At 44.3% G+C, this 17,801-nt stretch overlaps 1 protein-coding gene across 1 annotated transcript in view; it reads right to left on the bottom strand.

Moving 5' to 3' along the window:
- LOC143775029 (uncharacterized) overlaps positions 1-17,801 on the bottom strand; it is a 249,311-nt gene that overhangs the window by 44,831 nt on the left and 186,679 nt on the right. Inside the window, exon 11 of the mRNA XM_077262853.1 lies at positions 3,670-3,716. Within this exon, the coding sequence (XP_077118968.1) occupies positions 3,670-3,716 (47 nt within the window). The remainder of the gene's footprint in view (positions 1-3,669; positions 3,717-17,801) is intronic.

Consider the following 17,801-nt stretch of genomic DNA (forward strand, 5'->3'; position numbering starts at 1 on the left):
TTTCCTGAGTTATTTACAAGTTTCACTTTGTTTACAGCCATTGACATGTCGCAGAGGTTAACACGTGAGGAGCAGATAGAAATTGTGCTGATGTCTGGTGAACGCAGTACACAGGTCATTGCAGCAGATTTCAATGCAAGACACCCTACGCAAGAAAACTGTCACCATTCCCATGTTATTTAGGTGTATCCATATAAATGGCCCAACCAAAAAAAGTTTGCCTCATCACTGAACATAATGTTCTGTGTAAACTGAGGGTCCTGTTCCAATTTTTGTTTTACCCATTCTCCAAATTCAGCTCTCTGAACTGGGTCCTTGTTGAGATGCTGCAGCAGCATTTTGTAGGGGTGATATTTGTGAATAGCTAATATCCGCCAAAGGGATGTTCGACTGATGCCAGAGAAGTATCTGCCATTGGAACAGACTGTCGGTGGTTGTTATGTTCCATTAATGTATATAATGAACTGTTCATGGTGCGGTTTATGAGTGAAAAATAAACCAAATAGACTGTTTTGTGAGAAACCGTGCCTAAGTTCTTTAATCCCATTGCCAAGCAAGTGTCCCCAACACACTCAGGGAGCACTACACAGGGTGGTCCAAAAGTAGGTGGACGGTATGTGTAATAGGGGTATGAAGGGGGAGATTTATCAAACATGGTGTAAAGTGAAACTGACTCAGTTGCCCTTAGCAAGCAATCAGATTCCACTTTTTATTCTTCACAGACTCTTTAGAAAATGAAAGGTGGAACCTGATTGGTTGCTAAGGGCAACCGAGTCAGATTCACTTCACACCATGTTTTATTAATCTCCCCTTTCATAACCCTATTACACATACTGTCCACCTACTTTTGGACCACCCCTGTATATATATATATATATATATATATATATATATATATATATCTATCTATCTTCTGGGGAGGAACTGCCGAAATGTGCATTAAGGGGATACACTGGAGCTTTTTTTAATCTGGGTAATTATGTATGAAAAAACGTCTGAATACTTGTCAGACAACAATGACCATACCCCAGGATTTGGCAGTATATTTTCTTTATGATACCATTTAAAACCATCTGTCTGACACCATATATTATTGTGATGCTATCTCTGGATACTCCTGTGGAATATTTACGCTTTGCTCATAGAATCACTTATTAATAGTGTTGAGCATTCCGATACTGCAAATATCGGGTATCGGACGATATCCGCTGTATCGGAATTCCGATACAGAGTTCTGATATTTTTGTGATATCGGAAATCGGAATCGGAAGTTCCCAGTGTATGGTTCCCAGGGTCTGGAGGAGAGGAGACTCTCCTTCAGGCCCTGGGATCCATATTCATGTAAAAAATAAAGAATAAAAATAAAAAATATGGATATGCTCACCCCTCCGGCGGACCCTGGACCTTAGCGGTGTAACCGGCAGCCTCAGTTCCTAAGAATGCAGTGAGTGTAGGACCTGCGATGACGTCGCGGCTTGTGATTGGTCGCGTGAGCGGTCACATGAGCGGTCACGCGACCAATCACAAGCCGTGACGTCATCGAAGGTCCTTCACTCTGCATTCTTAGGAACGGAGGCTGCCGGTTACACCGCTAAGGTCCAGGGTCCGCCGGAGGGGTGAGTATATCCATATTTTTTATTTTTATTCTTTATTTTTTACATGAATATGGATCCCAGGGCCTGAAGGAGAGTTTCCTCTCCTTCAGACCCTGGGAACCATCCAGGATACCTTCCGATATTTGTGTCCCATTGACTTGAATTGGTATCGGGTATCGGTATCGGCGAGATCCGATATTTTGCCGGTATTGGCCGATCCAATCCGATACCGATACTTTCGAATATCGGAAGGTATCGCTCAACACTACTTATTATGTTAATTAATCATATATCTCCATAGGAGTTACCAGAGATAAATCCCAGCACCTTGCAATATCTTTTTTCTGTGTCTGTGTATACAGCCCTTGAGCTGTCGGTCTGCACTTTGCACTTTATTGATAAAGAATTGTCAAGGATGTTATTGCAACTCTATGTATTTATTGATCTTTTGATAAACATTTGACCTGTAAGCTGACAGTCATGTCCTCTTACAGTATGAAATCTCAGACACAATTCATATAGAAACTATGCTTATTCATTGTTAGTGTTTTTTCTTTTCCTGTATGGTATGTTAACATCTCCACAATTTTTATTTTATTTATGTTATTTCTGCTATTTGGAGGACCTTCTTTCTTCATAGGTTTTCTCTTTAAGATTTAAATGCAATTGCCCAGGATCTCCAGACAGTAAGCTGCATGGTGTGACTACAGACTTTTATCAGAAGACCGGACAACCAGTTTAAACTCCCTCATACACATTAGCTTAAGGTCACATGTCCAGTAATGCTCCATTAGATTGGATCCAACAGCAATGCGTTGACAAAAAGGTTCTGTACACACCATTTTTTGTCTGTCTTAAAAAAAACTGATGTCAATTGGAAGTCTTTTTTTAAACATTGATGTCTATAGAAAACGGATCCGTTATCATTTTTTTTCAGGCATACAAAAAAGTTGTGTGTGCAGAACGTTTTTGTCAATGCATTGCTGCTGGATCCAATCTAATAGAGCATTATTGGACATGTGCACATAGCCTTATAGGGCTGTTGGCCAACGCAGTCACCTTAACCATCTCTGCCGTATACAAGAGTGCTTGTTCTGATGAATGTTCCAGTGTTCTTTATAGCAGAGCCTCACAGACAACAAAGGGAGCAGCAGCTCGATATTGCACATGCCGGATCTTTAACTTTCCCCCCAAGCAATTATCCAGGGTTCCCATACACATTAGACTGTCGGACAAGCTCATCGATATCGTCAGTTTTGACTGACATCAGTCTAATGTGTTTGGGGGACATAACTAACAGATATTACATTAAACATTAGGGGATGTGTCAGAATGTGGCTTAAATGTGCAAAAAAAAATTATATAATAATTGTGGTACATGATATGTACGTTTTAGACAGACACTAAGATAAAGGTGACAAACGACTACGTTTTGAGCAAGTTGTACATGATACTCTCCCGTTACAGCTCAAGAAATAGCTGTGTTTAAAGAAAACCTGTCATGTCCCCAAAGTCTATTAACATACAAATATGGCGTTATTCTGCCGGTTAACTGTGTTCTAAAGCCATGTGGCTGCTGCTCTGAAAGCATGGCTACCTGAAGGAAATTACTTTATTCTTCCTGGCTGCCTCAGGCTTTCAGTCATAGAGGCGCAGCATTAGTCACCAGTCAGTACACAGTAAGCAATGGCTTTAACCACGCCCCGATACTGACTGACAGCCGACTCAGCAGTTCACCACGCCGCTATGACTTAAAGCCAGAGGCTGCCGGGAGGCATAATGTTTATTTCCTCCTAGCAGCCGTGCTTTCAGTTCATATTAACCCCATATCTACAGGTTAATAGCATTTGGGGAAGTGATAGGTTCATGTTAATGATGACAACTTCTGGTTTTTACAAAACAAACATTGTCTCAACTTTGGAATTACTAATAAAAAAATATTTCATACATTCTCTAGAACTATTCTTGACAAATACAATAGCTAGTATGCAAAAAGATTAATATTTCTTTATTTGAAATCAACAAAATGGTTTTGATAATGTCTTAGATTAATAAAGAAGCACACGTCACTTACTTATTGTACATTCTCACCAATGTTCCGCTGCGGTTTATTTCATACACCTAGAGTTATGAAGATAACATACATACTAGTTATTATATGCACATATCTACACAGCTGTTCTTATTTTCATGTTAATTCTTCTCAACGAATCACACACATTTTTATAACTAGGTACATCACAGAAATGGCTGGACGGGGCCTGCACACTACAATGATTTTTGTCCTTCTTTCTACAGAAGGTTATTGTGGTGGGAAAATATTAGTATTTTGCCTTATTTTACCCTTCGTCAATAGTTTGTGCATCTACACGAGTCAAATATTTTGCCCAAATATTCAGGTTTCAATAAACCATGATCCTTTGGTCTTCATAGTGGAGTTTGGAGTGTGACTGTTTGAGGTTGTGGACAGGTGTCTTTTATACCGATAACAAGTTCAAACAGGTGCCATTGCTACAGGTAAATGAGTAGAGGACAGAGAAGCCTCTTAAAGAAGAAGTTACAGGTCTGTGAGAGCCAGAAATCTTGCATGTTTTTAGGTGAGCAAATACTTATTTTCCACCATAATTTGCAAAATAAATCTTGCCAAATCAGACAAGGTGATTTTCTGGATTTGTTTTCTCATTTTGACTCTCATAATTGTGGTTTACCTATGATGTCAATTACAGGCCTCTCTCATCTTTTTAAGTGGAAGAAGTTGCTCAATTTGTGGCTGACTAAATACTTTTTTCCCCACTTTATGTACAGTACGAGTGATCAGATAATCACAGCTTCAAGTCCCCGAAGGGGACTATTAAATACAGTAAAAATAAAAATAAATATTTGGTATTGCTGCTTTCATAAAAGTCCAATCTATGAAAATATAAAATAAATTAATATGAGAATTGCCTGGTCATGAAGGGGCTGTCGAAGGACACCAGAAACAAAATTGTAGCCCTGCACCAGGCTGGGAAGACTGAATCTGCAATAGGCAAGCAGCCTTGTGTGATGAAATCAACTGTGGGAGCAATAATAAGAAAATGTAAGACATACAAGGCCACTGATAATCTCCCTCGATCTCCACGCAAGATCTCACCCCGTGGGGTCAAAATTATCACAAGAACAGTGAGCAAAAATCCCGGAACCACATGGGGGGGACCTATTGAATGAGCTGCATAGAGCTGGGACCACCGTAACAAAGGCTACCTTCAGTAGCACAGTATGTCGCCAGAGACTCAGATCCTGCAGTGCCAGACGTGTCCCCCTGCTTAAGCAAGTACATGTCCTGGCCCGTCTGAAGTTTGCTAGAGAGTATTTGGATTATTCATAAGAGTATTAGGAGAATGTCATCTGGTCTGATGGAACAAAAGTAGAATTGTTTGGTAGAAACAAAACTCGTTGTGTTTGGAGGAGACAGAATGCTGAGTTGCATCCAAAGAACACCATACCTACTGTGAAGCATGTGGGTGGCAACATCATGCTTTGATGCTGTTTCTCCGCAAAGGGACCAGGATGACTGATCCGTGTACATGAAAGAATGAATGGAGCCATGTATCGTGATACAGGGCATTGAAGATGAAACGTGGATGGGTTTTTCAGCATGATCATGACCCCAAGCACACCGCCAGGGCAATGAAGGAGTGGTTTCGTAAGAAGCATATGAAGGTCCTGAAGTGGCTTAGCCAGCCTCCAGTTCTCAACTCCATAGAAAACATTTGGAGGGAGTTGAAAGTCCGTGTTGCCCAGCAACAGGTCCAAAACATCACTGCTCTAGAGGAAATCCGCATGGAGGAATGGGCCAACATACCACCAACAGTGTGTGCCAACCTTGTGAATAGTTACAGAAAATGTTTGACCACTGTCATTACCAACAAAGGATATATAACAAAATATTGAGATGAACTTTTGTTACTGACCAAATAATTATTTTCCACCATAATTTGCAAAATAAATCTTGCCAAATCAGACAAAGTGATTTTCTGGATTTGTTTTCTCATTTTGACTCTCATAGGTCTACCCATGATGTGAATTACAGGCCTCTCTAATCTTTTTAAGTGGGAGAACTTGCACAATTGGTGGCAGACTAAATACTTTTTTCTCCACTGTAGCAGTGCAGCAGCACAGCTATGCATAGAGAAAATCATGATCTCCTATGAACGCCAAATAAACGCTGGCTTTCACGAGAGAATCGCCATGACAAACATGGAGGTATTCAGCGGACACCTGGCTGTCATGGAAACCCATCGGCACCCCTCGATCACGTCACAGGCATGCCGATGGGCGCATGGAATGATATCTGTTATGACCCCAATGGCGAGGGTCTCAGAGGAACGTGGAAGTCTGCAGAATACAAAAATCCAGCTCATAGGGCAGTGGTAACTGGGTTGACCATATATCTACTCCTAACGCCAACACTAGAAGTAGCCGGGGATCATTCCTACGTTGATTCTAGATGACACGCGCCAGCCGGAGAATCTAGCTACCCCTAGTAGAGGAAAACAAAGACCTTTCTTGCCTCCAGAGAAGGGGACCCCAAAGCTGGATAGAAGCCCCCCACAAATAATGACGGTGAGGTAAGAGGAAATGACAAACACAGAAATGAACCAGGTTTAGCACAGAGAGGCCCGCTTACTGATAGCAGAATAAAGAAAGGTAACTTATATGGTCAACAAAAACCCTATCAAAATCCACACTGGAAATTCAAGAACCCCCGAACCGTCTAACGGTCCGGGGGGAGAACACCAGCCCCCCTAGAGCTTCCAGCAAAGGTCAGGATATAGATTTGGAACAAGCTGGACAAAAATACAAAACCAAAACAAATAGCAAAAAGCAAAAGGCAAACTTAGCTGATATAACTGGAACCAGGATCAGTAGACAAGAGCACAGCAGACTAGCTCTGATAACTACGTTGCCAGGCATTGAACTGAAGGTCCAGGGAGCTTATATAGCAACACCCCTAACTAACGACCCAGGTGCGGATAAAAGGAATGACAGAAAAACCAGAGTCAAAAAACTAGTAACCACTAGAGGGAGCAAAAAGCAAATTCACAACAGTACCCCCCCCTTAGTGAGGGGTCACCGAACCCTCACCACGACCACCAGGGCGATCAGGATGAGCGGCATGAAAGGCACGAACTAAATCGGCTGCATGAACATCAGAGGCGACCACCCAGGAATTATCCTCCTGACCATAGCCCTTCCACTTGACCAGGTACTGAAGCCTCCGCCTGGAGAGGCGAGAATCCAAGATCTTCTCCACCACGTACTCCAACTCGCCCTCAACCAACACCGGAGCAGGAGGCTCAGCAGAAGGAACTACAGGCACAATGTACCGCCGCAACAAGGACCTATGAAATACATTGTGAATAGCAAACGACACAGGAAGATCCAGACGAAAAGATACAGGATTAAGGATTTCCAATATCTTGTAAGGCCCAATAAAACGAGGTTTAAATTTGGGAGAGGAGACCTTCATAGGAACAAAGCGGGAAGAAAGCCATACCAAATCCCCAACGCGTAGTCGGGGACCCACACCGCGGCGGCGGTTGGCAAAGCGCTGAGCCTTCTCCTGTGACAACTTCAAGTTGTCCACCACATGATTCCAGATCTGCTGCAACCTATCCACCACAGAATCCACCCCAGGACAGTCAGAAGGCTCCACATGACCCGAAGAAAAGCGAGGATGGAAACCAGAGTTGCAGAAAAAAGGCGAAACCAAGGTGGCGGAACTAGCCCGATTATTAAGGGCAAACTCAGCCAACGGCAAGAATGTAACCCAATCGTCCTGATCAGCAGAGACAAAACACCTCAAATAAGCCTCCAAAGTCTGATTGGTTCGCTCCGTCTGTCCATTAGTCTGAGGATGGAAAGCAGACGAAAACGACAAATCAATGCCCATCCTACTACAAAAGGATCGCCAGAACCTGGAAACGAACTGGGATCCTCTGTCTGACACAATATTCTCAGGGATGCCGTGCAAACGCACCACGTTCTGGAAAAACACAGGAACCAGATCGGAAGAGGAAGGCAGCTTAGGCAAAGGAACCAAATGGACCATCTTGGAGAAGCGATCACATATCACCCAGATAACGGACATGCCCTGAGATAGCGGAAGATCAGAAATGAAATCCATGGAGATATGTGTCCAAGGTCTCTTCGGGACAGGCAAGGGCAAGAGCAAACCGCTGGCACGAGAACAGCAAGGCTTAGCTCGAGCACAAGTCCCACAGGACTGCACAAATGACCGCACATCCCTTGACAAGGAAGGCCACCAAAAGGACCTGGCCACCAGATCTCTGGTGCCAAAAATTCCCGGGTGACCTGCCAACACCGAGGAATGAACCTCGGAAATGACTCTGCTGGTCCACTTATCCGGGACAAACAGTCTGTCAGGTGGACAAGACTCAGGCCTATCAGCCTGAAATCTCTGCAACACACGTCGCAGATCCGGAGAAATAGCTGACAAGATAACTCCATCTTTAAGAATACCAACAGGATCAGCGACTCCAGGAGCATCAGGCACAAAGCTCCTAGAAAGAGCATCGGCCTTCACATTCTTTGAACCTGGTAAATACGAGACAACAAAATCAAAGCGGGAGAAAAACAATGACCAGCGGGCCTGTCTAGGATTAAGGCGTTTAGCAGACTCGAGATACATCAGATTTTTGTGATCAGTCAAGACCACCACACGATGCTTAGCACCCTCGAGCCAATGACGCCACTCCTCAAATGCCCATTTCATGGCCAACAACTCCCGATTGCCCACATCATAATTTCGCTCGGCAGGCGAAAACTTCCTAGAGAAAAAGGCACAAGGTTTCATAACAGAGCAACCAGGGCCTCTCTGCGACAAAACGGCCCCGGCCCCAATCTCCGAAGCATCCACCTCAACCTGAAAGGGAAGTGAGACGTCAGGCTGGCACAAAACAGGCGCCGAAGTAAACCGGCGTTTCAACTCCTGGAAAGCCTCCACGGCAGCAGGAGCCCAGTTAGCTACATCGGAGCCCTTCTTGGTCATATCCGTCAAAGGTTTCACAATGCTAGAAAAATTAGCGATAAAACGACGGTAGAAGTTAGCGAAGCCCAAGAACTTCTGAAGACTCTTAACTGACGAGGGCTGAGTCCAATCAAGAATAGCTCGGACCTTGACTGGGTCCATCTCCACAGCAGAAGGGGAAAAAATGAACCCCAAAAAGGGAACCTTCTGTACACCAAAGAGACACTTTGAGCCCTTGACAAACAAAGAATTTTCACGCAAAATTTTAAAGACCAACCTGACCTGCTCCACATGCGAATCCCAATTATCAGAAAAAACCAAAATATCATCCAGATAAACAATCAAAAATTTATCCAGATACTTCCGGAAAATGTCATGCATAAAGGACTGAAAAACTGAAGGCGCATTGGAGAGCCCAAAAGGCATCACCAAGTACTCAAAATGACCTTCGGGCGTATTGAATGCGGTTTTCCATTCATCACCTTGCTTAATGCGCACAAGGTTGTACGCACCACGAAGGTCTATCTTGGTGAACCACTTGGCACCCTTAATCCGGGCAAACAAGTCAGACAACAGCGGTAAAGGATACTGAAATTTGACAGTGATCTTATTTAAAAGCCGATAATCAATACAAGGTCTCAAAGATCCGTCCTTTTTTGCCACAAAAAAGAATCCCGCACCAAGAGGGGAAGAAGACGGACGAATATGTCCTTTCTCCAAAGACTCCTTGATATATGAACGCATAGCGGTATGTTCAGGTACCGACAGATTAAACAGTCTTCCCTTAGGAAATTTACTGCCTGGGATCAAATCTATAGCACAGTCACAGTCCCTATGAGGAGGCAGTGCACTGGACTCAGACTCACTGAAGACATCCTGATAATCAGACAAATACTCCGGAACTTCCGAAGGCGTAGAAGAAGCAATAGACACAGGCAGGGAATCCCCATGAATACCACGACAGCCCCAACTTGAGACTGACATAGCCTTCCAGTCCAGGACTGGATTATGGGTCTGTAACCATGGCAGCCCTAAAACAACCAAATCATGCATTTTATGTAAAACCAGGAAACGTATCACCTCGCGGTGTTCAGGAGTCATGCACATGGTAACCTGTGTCCAATACTGCGGTTTATTTGCTGCCAATGGTGTAGCATCAATACCCCTAAGAGGAATAGGATTTTCTAATGGTTCAAGAGTAAAACCACAGCTCTTAGCAAATGAGAGATCCATGAGACTCAGGGCAGCACCTGAATCTACAAACGCCATGACAGGATAAGATGACAGTGAGCAAATCAAAGTTACAGACAGAATAAACTTAGGTTGCAAATTACCAACGGTGACAGGACTAACAACCTTAGCTATACGTTTAGAGCATGCTGAGATAACATGTGTAGAATCACCACAGTAGTAGCACAAGCCATTCCGGCGTCTATGAATTTTCCGCTCATTTCTAGTCAGGATTCTATCACATTGCATTAAATCAGGTGTCTGTTCAGACAACACCATGAGGGAATTTGCGGTTTTTCTATCACATTGCACCGAATTAGGTGTCTGTTCAGACAACACCATGAGGGAATTTGCGGTTTTGCGCTCCCGCAACCGCCGGTCAATTTGAATAGCCAGTGCCATAGTATCATTCAGACCTGTGGGAATGGGAAAACCCACCATAACATTCTTAATGGCTTCAGAAAGGCCATTTCTAAAATTAGCGGCCAGTGCACACTCGTTCCAATGTGTCAGCACGGACCATTTCCGAAATTTTTGGCAATACACTTCAGCCTCGTCCTGCCCCTGAGACATAGCCAGCAAGGCCTTTTCTGCCTGAATCTCAAGATTGGGTTCCTCATAAAGTAAACCGAGCGCCAGAAAAAACGCATCAAGATCAGCTAATGCCGGATCTCCTGGCGCCAGCGAAAAAGCCCAATCCTGAGGGTCGCCCCGTAAGAACGAAATAACAATTTTTACTTGCTGAGCAGAATCTCCAGATGAACAGGGTCTCAGGGACAAAAACAATTTACAATTATTCACGAAATTCCTAAACTTAAACCTGTCTCCGGAAAACAGTTCAGGAATCGGTATTTTAGGTTCTGACCTAGGATTTCTGATAACATAGTCTTGTATGCCCTGCACACGAGTAGCCAGCTGGTCCACACTTGTAATCAAGGTCTGGACATTCATGTCTGCAGCAAGCATAGCCACTCTGAGGTAAAGGGGAAGAAGAAAAAAAAACCTCAGAATCTTCTTTCTTATAATCCCTCTTCTGCAATGCATTAAACATTTAATACTGGCCTGGCAAACTGTTATGACCCCAATGGCGAGAGTCTCAGAGGAACGTGGAAGTCTGCAGAATACAAAAATCCAGCTCATAGGGCAGTGGTAACTGGGTTGACCATATATCTACTCCTAACGCCAACACTAGAAGTAGCCGGGGATCATTCCTACGTTGATTCTAGATGACACGCGCCAGCCGGAGAATCTAGCTACCCCTAGTAGAGGAAAACAAAGACCTTTCTTGCCTCCAGAGAAGGGGACCCCAAAGCTGGATAGAAGCCCCCCACAAATAATGACGGTGAGGTAAGAGGAAATGACAAACACAGAAATGAACCAGGTTTAGCACAGAGAGGCCCGCTTACTGATAGCAGAATAAAGAAAGGTAACTTATATGGTCAACAAAAACCCTATCAAAATCCACACTGGAAATTCAAGAACCCCCGAACCGTCTAATGGTCCGGGGGGAGAACACCAGCCCCCCTAGAGCTTCCAGCAAAGGTCAGGATATAGATTTGGAACAAGCTGGACAAAAATACAAAACCAAAACAAATAGCAAAAAGCAAAAGGCAAACTTAGCTGATATAACTGGAACCAGGATCAGTAGACAAGAGCACAGCAGACTAGCTCTGATAACTACGTTGCCAGGCATTGAACTGAAGGTCCAGGGAGCTTATATAGCAACACCCCTAACTAACGTGGGCTCGATGTTCGAGTCTGCATCAAAGTCAGGAACATGACATATAACGTGGATGTACATCATATGCCATGAAAGAGTTAAATGGATTATTCTGGTTATAACACATTAGCCATCCTGCACAAACAACTACAGACTAGTCTCCAATATCCCCTTTATCTCTAAACTCTTGGAGCACCTGGTCTACTCCTGCCTTACCCATTACTTCTCCACTCATTCCCTCCTAGACCCTTCACAGTCACCTACATTTGACAGAAACTGCACTCATCAAAGTGACCAATGTCTATCTGACAGCAAAATGTAACGGTGACCACTCTCTGCTCATTCTTCTCGACCTTTCTGCAGCTTTCGACACTGTTGACCACCATCTTTACTCTGTAGGCTCCAGTCACTAGGCATTAAGGACACTGCTTCCTTCTGGTTCTCTTCCTATACCGTATATCTGACTTCAGTGTTTTGTTTGCTGGCTCCACTTCATCTCCTCTTCCTCTCACTGTTGGGGTACCTCAGGACTCAGTCCTTGGCCCTCTTCTCTCTCTACACGGACACAATTGGACACACCATCAGCAGATTTGGCTTTAAGTACCATCTTTATGCTGATGACACACAACTATACACATTTCAAAAAACTGACCATCACATCCAAATATAGAACAGGTGAGCACCTGTTCACACCTATTTTATGTTTGGATGTGACGGTCAGTTTTTTGAAATTTGTATTCATTAGCCTTCTGACTGAGCACTCCGCCTTTTAGCCACAGGTGTTTTAATCGCAGCAGGACCATTACCCCTCCAGAGAGAGAGAGATTATAGTCTAAGAAGAGGATTCACAGTAGGTTCCCATTCAGATGAAGACGTTTATTCTCAGTGAGGAAAGTAATATCTAGGTCCTGGTATACGAGAGATGCCTTAATGTGGCTACCAGGTACACATGAATTGGTCAATTTATGCGCTTATCGCTCTCATTTTTTCATATTTCTAATGCAGTAATGTAGTTCAATTTTCATGTTTCATGTTTGCATGTTTTAGCGCCGCAGTATGCTGCCTTATTTATTTGATTGTACACGAGTTGGTGACTCTAGGTTCAGCACCTGTTCACACCTATTCTATGTTTGGATGTGACGGTCAGTTTTTTAAAATTTGCATTCATTAGCCTTCTGACTGAGCACTCCACCTTTTAGCCACAGGTGTTTTAATCGCAGCAGGACCATTACTGTTGTGAATTCTGCTCTTGGGCTCCCTCCGGTGGTTGTAAGTGGTAGCGCTGCTGTCTCTGAATCACAGCATTTATCAGGTGTTTTCACTTTTTGCAATTTGGACAGGGCTATTTAGTCTTGCTTCACCCTTTAGTCAGTGCCAGTTGTCCATTGTTCCTGGAGGATTCACATCCCTGCCTGGTCTCTTCTGCTTTGCAGTTCTATTCAACAAAGATAAATTCTGGCCTTGATTTTGCTGTCCACATGCTGAGGTCTTATTGTTCAGTTATTTTCCATGTTTTGTCTTGTCCAGCTTGGTCTGTATAAGGATTTGTTTAGCCAAGCTGGTATCTCTGGAGATGCAGATATACCCTCCATGTCTTTAGTTAGCTGTGGAGTTTTTGTATTTTCTGTGGTGGATGTTTTCTAGTGTTTTAATACTGACCGCATAGTACTCTGTCCTGTCCTTTCTATTTAGCTAGAAGTGGCCTCCTTTGCTAAATTCTCATTTCAGTCTGTGTATGTTTTTTCCCTCTCCTCTCACAGTCAATATTTGTGGGGGGCTGCCTGTTCTTTGGGGATTTTCTCTGAGGCAAGATAGTTTTCCCTTTTCTATCTCTAGGAGTAATTAGTCCTCCGGCTGTGTCAAGATGTCTAGGGAGCGCTAGGTACATTCCACGGCTACTTCTAGTTGCGGTGTTAGGTTCAGGGTCTGCGGTCAGTACAGGTACCACCTTCTCCAGAGTACGTCCCATGCTGCTCTTAGGCCACCAGATCATAACAGTACAACTGGCCAACAATGAGTTAACCGCATCTCAGAAGAAGGGAAGGAAAGTGCTGAGCCATTTTTTTTCTGTAGTCTGTTGTGTTTTTTTCTTCTCTTCCCTCTTTGCCTCTGGGTGGCTCAGGAGTTTGGCGCTGGTATGGATGTTCAGGGATTGGCTTCTCGTGTGGATCAACTTGCTGCTAGAGTACAGGGTATTTCCGATTATATCGTTCAGACTCCAGTTTTAGAGCCTAGAATTCCAACTCCTGATTTGTTTTTTTGGGGATAGGTCCAAATTTCTGAGCTTTAAAAATAACTGTAAACTGTTTTTTTCTCTGAAACCCCGTTCCTCTGGTGATCCCATCCAGCAGGTTAAAATTATTATATCTCTGCTGCGTGGTGACCCCCAGGATTGGGCATTTGCCCTGGAACCTGGGAATCCGGCGTTGCTTAATGTAGACACCTTTTTTCAGGCGCTTGGGTTATTGTATGACGAACCTAATTCAGTGGATCATGCTGAGAAGACCTTGTTGGCCCTGTCTCAGGGTCAAGAAGCGGCAGAATCATATTGCCAGAAGTTTAGAAAATGGTCTGTACTGACTAAATGGAATGAGGATGCCTTGGCGGCAATCTTCAGAAAGGGTCTTTCTGAATCCGTTAAAGATGTTATGGTGGGGTTCCCCACGCCTGCTGGTCTGAGTGATTCTATGTCTCTGGCCATTCAGATTGATCGGCGCTTGCGCGAGCGCAGAGTTGTGCACACTATGGCATTGTCTTCCGAGCACAGTCCTAAGCCTATGCAGTGTGATAGGATTGTGTCTAGAGCTGAACGACAAGGATTCAGACGTCAGAATGGGTTGTGTTTTTACTGCGGCGATTCTGCTCATGTTATTTCTGATTGCCCTAAGCGTACCAAGAGAATCGCTGGTTCTGTTACCATCAGTACTGTACAACCTAAATTTCTGTTATCTGTGACCCTGATCTGCTCATTCTCGTCATTTTCTGTCATGGCATTTGTGGATTCAGGCGCCGCTCTAAATTTAATGGACTTAGAATTTGCCAGACATTGTGGTTTCCCCTTGCAGCCTTTGCAGAGTCCTATTCCTTTGAGGGGCATTGATGCTACACCGTTGGCTAAAAATAAACCTCAGTTTTGGACACAGCTGACCATGTGCATGGCGCCAGCCCATCAGGAAGATTGTCGTTTTCTGGTGTTGCATAATTTGCATGATGCTATTGTGCTCGGTTTCCCATGGTTACAGGTGCATAATCCGGTATTAGATTGGAAATCTATGTCTGTGACTAGTTGGGGTTGTCAGGGGGTTCATGGTGACGTTCCTGTGATGTCAATTGCCTCCTCCCCCTCTTCTGAAATTCCTGCGTTTTTGTCAGATTTCCAGGATGTATTCAATGAGCCCAAGTCCAGTTCCCTTCCACCGCATAGGGACTGTGATTGTGCTATTGACTTGATTCCAGGCTGTAAGTTCCCTAAAGGCCGACTTTTCAACCTGTCTGTGCCAGAACATACCGCCATGTGGAGCTATGTGAAGGAGTCCTTGGAGAAGGGGCATATTCAGCCATCTTCTTCACCATTGGGAGCAGGTTTTTTCTTTGTTGCCAAAAAAGATGGCTCCTTGAGACCCTGTATTGATTATCGCCTCTTGAATAAGATCATGGTCAAATTCCAATACCTTTTGCCTTTGCTTTCTGATCTGTTTGCTAGGATTAAGGGGGCTAGTTGGTTTACTAAGATTGACCTTCGAGGGGCATATAATCTGGTTCGAAATTAAGCAGGGGGACAAATGGAAAACTGCGTTTAATACGCCCGAAGGCCATTTTGAATACCTTGTGATCCCATTCGGACTCTCTAATGCTCCATCTGTGTTTCAGTCCTTCATGCATGATATATTTCGGAATTATCTTGATAAATTCATGATTGTATATTTGGATGATATTTTGATTTTTTCAGATGATTGGGAGTCTCATGTGAAACAAGTCAGGATGGTATTTTATATCCTTCGTGATAATGCCTTGTTTGTGAAGGGGTCTAAGTGCCTCTTTGGAGTACAGAAGATTTCTTTTTTGGGCTTAATTTTTTCTCCCTCATCTATAGAAATGGATCCGGTTAAGGTTCAGGCCATTCATGATTGGATCCAGCCCACATCCATGAAGAGCCTTCAGAAATTTTTGGGCTTTGCTAATTTTTATCACCGTTTCATTGCCAACTTCTCCAGTGTGGTTAAACCCCTGACCGATTTGACGAAGAAAGGCGCTGATGTTACAAATTGGTCCTCTGCGGCTGTTTCTGCCTTTCAGGAGCTTAAACACTGATTTACTTCTGCCCCTGTGTTGCGTCAGCTGGATGTTTCTCTTCCTTTTCAGGTTGAGGTTGACGCTTCTGAGATTGGGGCAGGGGCCGTTTTGTCTCAGAGGAATTCTGATGGTTCCTTGATGAAACCGTGTGCCTTCTTTTCTCAAAAGTTTTCGCCTGCGGAACGCAAGTATGATGTCGGCAATGGTGAGTTGATGGCTATGAAGTGGGCATTTGAGGAGTGGCGACATTGGCTTGAGGGGGCCAAGCACCGTATTGTGGTCTTGACCGATCATAAGAATCTGATTTATCTCAAGTCTGCCAAACGGCTGAATCCTAGACAGGCCCGATGGTCCCTGTTTTTCTCCCGTTTTGATTTTGTGGTCTCGTATCTTCCGGGTTCTAAGAATGTTAAGGCTGATGCCCTCTCTAGGAGCTTTTTGCCTGATTCTCCTGGGGTCCTTGAGCCGGTCGGTATTCTGAGGGAAGGGGTGATTCTTTCTGCCATCTCCCCTGATTTACGACGGGTTCTTCAGAAATTTCAGGCTGATAAACCTGACCGCTGTCCAGTGGGGAAATTGTTTGTTCCTGACAGATGGACTAGTAAAGTGATTTCGGAGGTTCATTGTTCTGTGTTGGCCGGTCATCCTGGGATTTTTGGTGCCAGAGATTTGGTTCGTAGGTCCTTTTGGTGGTCTTCTTTGTCACGGGATGTGCGTTCTTTTGTGCAGTCCTGTGGGACTTGTGCGCGGGCCAAGCCTTGCTGTTCCCGCGCTAGTGGGTTGCTTTTGCCTTTGCCAGTCCCTGAGAGGCCTTGGACGCATATTTCTATGGATTTTATTTCGGATCTTCCGGTTTCCCAGAGGATGTCAGTTATCTGGGTGGTTTGTGACTGGTTTTCTAAGATGGTTCATTTGGTACCTTTGCCTAAGTTGCCTTCCTCTTCTGATTTGGTTCCGTTGTTTTTTCAGCATGTGGTTCGTTTGCATGGCATTCCGGAGAACATTGTGTCCGATAAAGGTTCCCAGTTTGTTTCTAGGTTTTGGCGGGCCTTTTGTGCTAGGCTGGGCATTGATTTGTCTTTTTCTTCCGCATTTCATCCTCAGACAAATGGCCAAACCGAGCGAACTAATCAGACTTTGGAAACTTATTTGAGATGCTTTGTGTCTGCTGATCAGGATGATTGGGTGGCTTTCTTGCCATTGGCCGAGTTTGCCCTTAATAATCGGGCTAGTTCTGCTACCTTGGTTTCACCGTTCTTTTGTAACTCTGGTTTTCATCCTCGTTTTTCTTCAGGGCAGGTTGAGCCTTCTGATTGTCCTGGGGTGGACTCTGTGGTTGACAGGTTGCAGCAAATTTGGGCTCATGTTGTTGACAATTTGGTGTTGTCTCAGGAAGGGGCTCAGCGTTTTGCTAACCGTCGTCGCTGTGTTGGTTCCCGGCTTCGGGTTGGGGATTTGGTCTGGTTGTCTTCCCGTCATGTCCCTATGAAGGTTTCTTCCCCTAAGTTTAAGCCTCGGTTTATTGGCCCTTATAGGATTTCTGAGATTATCAATCCAGTGTCTTTTCGTTTGGCCCTTCCAGCCTCTTTTTCCATCCATAATGTTTTTCATAGATCTTTGTTGTGGAAATATGTGGTGCCCGTTGTTCCCTCTGTTGATCCTCCTGCCCCGGTGTTGATTGATGGGGAGTTGGAGTATGTGGTTGAGAAGATTTTGGATTCTCGTTTTTCGAGGCGGAGGCTTCAGTATCTTGTCAAATGGAAGGGTTGAGGCCAGGAGGATAATTCTTGGGTTGTTGCCTCCGATGTTCATGCTGATGATTTGGTTCGTGCCTTTCATTTGGCTCATCCGGATCAGCCTGGGGGCTCTGGTGAGGGTTCGGTGACCCCTCCTCAAGGGAGGGTACTGTTGTGAATTCTGCTCTTGGGCT

The sequence above is a fragment of the Ranitomeya variabilis genome, chromosome 5 (assembly GCF_051348905.1).
Source record: "Ranitomeya variabilis isolate aRanVar5 chromosome 5, aRanVar5.hap1, whole genome shotgun sequence".
Taxonomy (NCBI): Eukaryota; Metazoa; Chordata; class Amphibia; order Anura; family Dendrobatidae; genus Ranitomeya; species Ranitomeya variabilis.